Source organism: Phalaenopsis equestris, unplaced genomic scaffold (genome assembly GCF_001263595.1).
Source record: "Phalaenopsis equestris unplaced genomic scaffold, ASM126359v1 Scaffold000189, whole genome shotgun sequence".
In the NCBI taxonomy this organism is placed as follows: domain Eukaryota; kingdom Viridiplantae; phylum Streptophyta; class Magnoliopsida; order Asparagales; family Orchidaceae; genus Phalaenopsis; species Phalaenopsis equestris.
The window spans coordinates 301,399-309,765 of NW_018164631.1; the positions used below are offsets into that span (position 1 = coordinate 301,399).

At 35.3% G+C, this 8,367-nt stretch overlaps 1 protein-coding gene across 1 annotated transcript in view; it reads right to left on the minus strand.

The window, feature by feature from the left end:
• Positions 1-260: 260 nt before the first annotated feature.
• LOC110022419 (guanine nucleotide exchange factor SPIKE 1-like) overlaps positions 261-8,367 on the minus strand; it is a 43,624-nt gene continuing 35,517 nt past the window's right edge. The window contains exons 9-11 of the mRNA XM_020721348.1: positions 1,136-1,309; positions 701-1,048; positions 261-623 (exon numbers count right to left, since the gene is read on the minus strand). Coding sequence (XP_020577007.1) covers positions 261-623; positions 701-1,048; positions 1,136-1,309 — 885 coding nt within the window. The remainder of the gene's footprint in view (positions 624-700; positions 1,049-1,135; positions 1,310-8,367) is intronic.

Genomic DNA, 8,367 nt, shown 5'->3' on the forward strand with positions numbered 1-8,367 from the left:
CTATATCGATGATAATATGCAAACCCAATGACCATAAAAGGTACAATTCATTGCATTAACACCATGACAGTTTGTAAATTCATATATGCTTGGTTCATTTCCAAGGTATCAAGATCATCGCATTGTAATTTAAATTAATCAAAATTCCCCTGCAGACATCGATGAAATATGTAGTCATCAATAAAGTATGTTTTCACAAGTGAAAAAAATGCATCCAGAAGTTTCAAGGCTAAAGACAGCTATAAAGTTTTCAAACAGGATCAAGCAGAATGTAAGGTTTTATGAATTACCAGAAGTGCATGTTCTATGCCAGCATCCAATGCCAAAATAAGACAATCTGATAAATATTTGACTTCTAACCAAGTCCAACGGTTATCTGCGGAACCCTTATGAATTGCTTCAAGAGCATTGGGTGGAAGCCCACAACCTCTAACAAGCTCTGCACTTCTACCTTCATCTGCCATTTCTTCCAAAGATTTCCTTAAAAATCGAGCTTCTCCAGTCTCCTCCAGAGATCCATCAGACCTCATCCGAGTTACTTGTACTTCAGACATCAGCTCTGATAATGTAATTGTAAGCATTACTCTCAGCCGTGTCGTATGCCCAAAATGGTAAAAAGAATTCTGCATACGAATAAAAAAACAAAATATTTACAAACAATATTACAACACAACTAAAGCATGGAGAAGCCATTGGTTACCCTAATAAGTATCTGAAGTCCAATTACTGCTCTTCTCCTAATAGAATCATTTCGGAAAACAGAAAGCCTTAAAAGATGGAAAGCCACTTGCTTCAAAAAACGGTCATTCTCCCTTGCCATTAGCGTCGCACCATGAAGATTAAATACATTATTGAACACAGGAAAGAAAGCTTTCCAGAAGGATAAGGGTTGACTCCGAGAAAAGAAGCTTGTCAATATTGATGTAATGCAATCTAGCTTTGCATAATCTGTTGCAATAGCATGAGATGCTGCAGCGTTTGAAAACTTTTCTGCCAACTCCAAAACCAGAAGACTCACTGCAGCACTTAAATTCTCTTCCCACAGTTCCTGAGCAAAATAATCAGGTGTCTTCAAGTCATCTTATCCACACAAATTCCACGAGGAAACTGAACAAGATTTTGCAGTAAAACATACCAACTTTTGCCTTAATAAGGGATGCAAAGACTCTCTTAGAGCTCTTGTTGAAGCTCCAATTCTAGATGACTGCGCCTGTGCAAGTGCTTCCCTCAAAGAGTATGGCTGACTTGGTGAGCTAATCTGGGGACTAACTCGGTGCCACATGTACCCATTTTCAGGTGTTCCCTGAGGCTGTCATACATGTTTACGATGCATTTTGTTTAAGCAGAAATACTCATTGCAAACATATTAAAGGAATCAGTCAAAATGGCTAAAAAATCCTGAACTTTTAGTCCAGCATAATTTTCTTTTTATTGGGAAGAAAAACAAAGGAACCTATTTTGAAGTTTGTTCATGTCATATGGGAGTAATATTTCAGTGAAATTAAAACAAAATGTGCAGAAAAGGTAAATTGGATACACTCAAAGTCATTTCTGTAAAAAAACTTAAAAAATAAATAAGAACAGACTTTCTATCAAGTTAATCATATATATTAGTTGCTTTTTCATTAGTCCTATCCTTACTATTTGGATTGGCTTTATCAATTCCCACATCTATTCATTCATAATAAGTACTACATAAAATGTTTACCTTTATTTTATAGAAATATGTTTTAATGAAGAACATATTAGGTTAAAAAATTTTTAATTCAGATCTAATGAGTTGCGAAAAATTAGGCAAAAAAACTTGCATAATTCTTTTGTTGCAAACTTCTAATTAAAGCCTGCATATCTATCTAGAATTTTATTGTAGAATTAATTCATGTTTCTATACATGACTATAAACTATTTTATAATCATAAATTCGACAAGAAATTCAAATAAATTACGCTTAAAACAATTAAAAAAATCTACAATGCAAAATTGTGAAAATAGCTACAACAAAAATAACTAGTTGAGAACTCTTTCAATGGATATAGCATCAAGGTCCAATAATGAGGGAAAGCCACAGATATTCAGGAAGATGTTACCGTTTGATAACATAAACCACATGTCTCCAGATTAAAAGCTACAAAAAGATGTTACCGTTTGATAGCATAAACCACATGTCTCCAGATTAAAAGCTACAAAAAGGATTGTCATAGGAAGACAATCAACAATGAGCTACTAGAATCATAGAACCAAAATAAAGAAATAAAGCAATAGGTAGCTACATAAGAAAATTGAAAAAGCTAGGAGGAAATCGTTGGATAAGGACACAATTCTTTCTAGTTTGGTGAAACTAATGGTGACCAGTTCTTTAGTTGGTAATTAGCAACCAAGATATGGTATAAATGTTACACCTCATGTAGAGAAATTTATAGTTTCTTGATTTGTCCTTGCACTTTTAATAGCTAATTTTAGCCTCCATCATCATGTGATTTAATCACAAACAATATTTCAATAATAAGCTTTGCATTAATATTTATGAATAATAAAAATGATGCATTAGATGTAAAATTTGGAGAAGCTAAAATGGTAAAACAATCGAAGCCATTGATTGATGGTTCATGATATAAAATCCAATGAGATATACTAAAAAATTGAGCTAATAATTAAATTTTTCGTATTTCAAATATGTAAATATTCATCACAATTCACTGTCTAACTTTACACGGTCCTGTTTTTCTAGCAAATAATTTTTTGCAGTCTCATTAAAAAGGATCTAGTATTTAAACCAACACTCATCGCGTCACATGGTTCAATAAGCCTATAATTATTATAGTTAACAAAAAATTTAATGTGCATAATTTCAAGCAAATCATGGACATAACTAATGGATAATATAAAAGGATATGATGCATGTAAGCACTAAATATAATGCTTAAATGTGCATATACTTTCAAATGAATACTGTAAAGGGAAGCTGCTCATTCTCTCTTATTCTTAATTGAAAACATATGTCGCATATTTATATATACTCTCATCTCTACCGATTAAGAACTCTAATATAGAAAAGTACTTGTAATTAGATCTCCTCGAATTAGATTACCTAATATCAAACTTTCAAATAAACACCTAGAACGCAACTCTAACATATAAAAATAAACACCTAGAATACAATCTTCCTAATATAGTAGCTTAGATTTATTATTTTTCATAACACTCCCCCTTCAAGTTGGAGTATAGATATATATTATGGCCAACTTATTACAAATATAAGCGACCCCTACATTAAAAGCCTCTGCAAAGATGTCCCCTAGTTGCTCTCGTCCTTACTTGAGATGTAGAAATCAAATTTTATAGAATTTTTTCACGTACAAAATGACAATATATCTCAATGTGCTTATTTCATTTATGAAATACAGTGTTAAGGCAATATGAATTGCAGCTTGATTATGACACCACAACTTTGCTGAAACTATCATCCTAAAAATCATTTCGATCAAGAAATGAGAGATCTACATCAATTTATTCAATGCTTGCAACATTGCCACATACTTGATTATGCATTGGATCGTGACACTATATGATGTTTCTTAGGGCCTGTTTGGGGCAGCTTAAACCTGTGTGAGGCCTTTTTAAAACACCGCCGTAGGGTTTGGATTGCGTGTTTCACGTGCATATCCAAAAACGCAGTTTTAATTTTGTGAAACACTCATCCCGCTTGTTTCATTCGTATTATTACGCCCCTGCCCTCATTTTTCTTCGCACGCTGTTTTTCATTCGCATCTTCCTGCCCTTAAAGTAGTCCGGAGTCCGGATAGAAAATTTTTCCCGAAAATCGGCCGAGCATCACGATTTCTTAGGATAATGTCTGCCGAACAGGAAGAAAAGCATAATTCATCGCTGGAGCTCACTGATGAAGATGATGACCAGCCGTTGCTTAGCGAGCATACCCTTGAAGCTCTGAAAGAGTTCCATTGCGAGCAGAACTCGGGGGGCTGTGAAAGCTTGGAGGGCGTGAGGCTGGTAGCGGAGCACTGGAGGCTAAGCTAGTTCTGGTACGATGGAGACACTACAGAGACACGATTGCAAAGGAGATAAGAAACCTATTTTTGTCCAACCGTTCTCCGGTTGCCTGCATTGCTTGCCCTACAATTTATGCATATATCAAAGTGAGTTCGCTCTCTTGTCATTTTGGCTCTGTTTGGTTTTAGAGAATTATAAGAAATGAAACACAAGAAATAATATTAGAATTGAATTTAAATTTGTTTTACTTCACTTGTTTGGTTGAGGAGAAATTTAGCATTCTCCCGATTCCTTCAAACTAACATATTTTTAATGGTCTTGGCTTTTGGAATTTTAGATGAAAATTTTATGAGGGAAATGATATGTGATGCAGATGATAAGCCTAGATGGGACTTGTGGTTCATGCATCGTTGGTGGACTTTATTAGTATTGCAAATTATCAAAAAACTCACCAAAGACTCTACAATCAATTTTAGTGTCAGGTGGAAGAATTTGTGATATATTATCTGGTTTATTAGAGGAATTTTAGATTTGCGAATTTTAGATTTTGCGCGTCAGATTGTTCATTTACTTAAAAAAACCTAAAAATTAGCTATCTTCGAAACACACAAACCAAACAGCTAAACAACTTATCTAAAACATGGGCAGAATGATCATTTATCCAGAATCAACTGTTTTCCAAATGCACAAACCAAACAGCCAGACAGTTGCTGATCAGCAGTTTATCAGGATAAGCTGGATAAGTTGCAGCTGCCCCATAAGCTGCAGCTGCTCCAAAGACCCATAATCTTTCATTAGACCAAATTGACACTAACAAAAACACAATATGCATTATGTTGCTTGCTTTTCAATTAGACCAAATTACCACCAACAAAAACACTATCCAATAATGGATCTTCGATCAATCTTGGAACTCACTCAATTTGCATCAGAGAAACATTCAATATTTCTATGTCCATGATTTTGATATAGAACATCATGTCAAAGATCTCCCTTGAGGTAACATGGTATATATTCCAAATATGACCAATGATGGACTGTGGGGGAAAACATGTATTGACTTATAGTAATAACAAAATAAGCAATGTTAGGACAAGTTACTGTGAGGGCATTTAATTTTTCCACTAGCTTCATATATCTTTGAGGATGATTAAAGGATTCTCTATTCTTGGTAAATTGTTGATTAGGAAGTATGAGAATCCTACGTTGTTTGATTCTTAATTTTTTAGTTTCTGCTAACAAATCCAAAATATATTCCTTTGAGATAAAAAGATTTTTTGCTCCTTGATACCTCAATCGCCAATAAATATTTTAAAGAACCCAGATCTTTAGTGTTGAATTAATTTTGGAAATGATTTCACCGATAAGCTTCTTTGCACATTGTTTACAATAATAACAATGTCATCAACGCAAACCACTAATAGAATGATTCTCAAAAGAAGATTACTTATACAATACAATGTGATCATTTTTACTTTTCTACGCCCCAAACTCCTCTAATGTTTGCCTGAATGTTCTAAATTATGTTTGAGGACTTTGCTTCAATCCATATAACCACTTCCAAAGAAGATGTACTTTCCCAGACTTCTCTTGAGCAACAAATCCAAGAAATTACTCCATGTAAACTTCTTCTAACATATCACCATGCAAAATAGACATTCTTCAGATCAAACTGGTGCAGAAACCAAGTATTCATTGCGGCAAGGACCAAAGACAGGCGAACTGAAATCAACTTAGCTATTGAAGAGAACATGTCCAAGTAATCAATCACATAAATTTGAGCATAACCCTTAGCAACCACCCGAGCTTTGACCGACCAATAGATCCATCAAAGTAAAAATTAATTGCAAAGACTCATTTACAGCCAACAAACTTCTTGTTGAAAGGAAGTTCAACTAGTTCCCAAGTTCCAATTTCAGTTAAGGCATCCATTTCATCAACCATCACTGCCTGCCACCTAGACAGAGATGGGGCTTGTTGAATATATTTTAGGATCTTAATAGGCCAATGAAGCAATAAAAAGCAAAAAATAGACAATAAATGGTTATAGTTAACACATGAGAAAATGAAAATTTATTAAAAATAGATTTCACAATAATCATATATAAAAATCAAATTGCTGATTTAGACTAAATACCTAAAAATAATGGAAATTAACTCAAGTTCAATAAATCAAAACATACGGCATATCATAGAAAGTTTACACCTAAGAACTAGAATGGATCTGATAGGAAAGTCCACAAAAATTAGGGAAAGTAATTCTTTTTAGTAACACCAATAACGCAACTCTAACATATAAAAATAAACACCTAGAATTCGAGAGGTAGGCGATTACTTCCAAATCCTACAATTCAAAAGGCAAGAAATATCTCCCAAACTTTAACCGTAAGGCTCAAGACCCAATCTCATGTATGACTTAACCCTAAACTATTAAGCCCTATTTATACCAAACAATAAAAAAAAAGAAATTACAAAATTGCACTTAAGAGCCGGTCTAAAAGCATGTTTGATTGACATCTAAATGAAATTAGTTGATTTATGGAAACCAAAGTTAGTTAACCTATACTTACACATAAAAGGGTCCAAAACCTTTCCCTAGTGATGAAGTTGGATAGTCACACTAAGAACTACTTATAAATCAAATTAATCCCTTTGATATTAAGCAAATGAATTCATTGTGTCATTTTCTTTTGTTGAATGATGTACCTTTTTTTATGCTGATGCCTCTGGGTGTTGGAATCGTGCGTTAGTGAAACCAATTTTCTAATTTTTGCTGTTTTTTTGTGCTGTAATGAAGCCTACTCCTATTAATATGGATTGTCATGATTTGTGTGATTCAATAAATCATGCAATGGATCCTCCTAATGATACTTAAGAGTTCAAAAATCTAACTATATATCAATTAAGATCCTTTGAGTTCTTCACTGCCCAATTTCTTTTGGCAATAAGTTATCTCAACAAGCTCCAAGCCAACCTCAGTCATTCCTTAGGCTTAACAGTACATCCCCCTATATTCATTCATTTGGTATCAAGGTGGCTGCCTCTTTTAGAGGCAAATCGATGATATTTTGTTGTCCAATGGTAAGGATAAAGTGCTTGTGAAACCTGTTGAGTTTGCTTTAAAATTACTGGGCTCGCTCTTTGTGTCTTATTGATGCACATGTATGTAGATTAATGAGATCTTTCTTATTGGTCTTATTGAAGCAAGCCATATGTTCCTGAGATTTCTCCCTCAGAAAGATTATGACACCCATCTAGGATTTCCCGAAGATGGTGTGTTGGTAGTCCAATTAGACCGTTACAAACTCCTCTGCTCTTCTCCACCTATCACGTTCCTATCATTACTTCTGAATTGCCTTTCGCCTGGAAGGTTAGCGCCAAATAAAGCACTCACGCAGTTGGATGCAACCCTTCGCCAGGCTTCCATTCACCGTGATTCCCTACCCAAGCTAAAATTCTTCGAAACAATCTTCTCTAGCCCTGAATAGCACGATGCCCTAATTTGAGTGTGGCAATTAGTCCCAAACCTCAAGGTGTCGCGCAATTTCTTCTAGATGCTACATCCCGAATCCGCTTCTGGCTCCTTCACTAAATCCTGACAGTTTCTCTTTGTTCAAGTCGTTTCAATATCACGTTATTCCTTCCAAGTGTTGTCGCTTAAGTTTGCCCTGATCCTTTCCCTCAATCCTATGGCTTTAGAAACACCTCAAGCAACAAAGATGTTGTAAGTCGCACAAATCCTTTAGACTGATGTTGTTTGTGTCCCCTACAGACGCCATCTCTTAATCTCGCAGTAGGTGGCAGCCGTTTGCATGAACTTCTATAATTTTCTTTCTCATTTCTGGCAGGGCCATGAATCTCCCTCGAACTGCCCCCTCCATGTACGAGAACCACTCATCCATTTCAAATCTGATTTGGCTAACATGTTACTTCAATTTCTCATCTAAAGCATCTATTTTTATTGCTTCCATTATTCAAAAAAAAAATTTGATCACGAAGGAGAAACTCCTTTACTCATCTCGTTGACTTCCCAGCGAGCTTAACTCCCGACAATAACGCCACAATAATGTGGTTGGTTTCACGACTAGCTCTTACTGAGACTGTATCGCGATGTTTAATCGTTCTACGCCGCAAACCTGTCGAGCGACTATATCACCCTGTCTGCCACAATTCCCAGTGAGGTTGAAAAACAACTATTTCATGTAGTTCCCTGTGATCCCATTATCCCATTATCAACTAGCTCTAGTCGTGGTTGCATCACGAGTTTAATGTCGCAAAGGCCCACAGCTGTAAGCTAAAAATCTGACTTTGGCTTCCCAGTTAGCAAAACACGACTGTTTTGCGTTGGCTTTACACGAA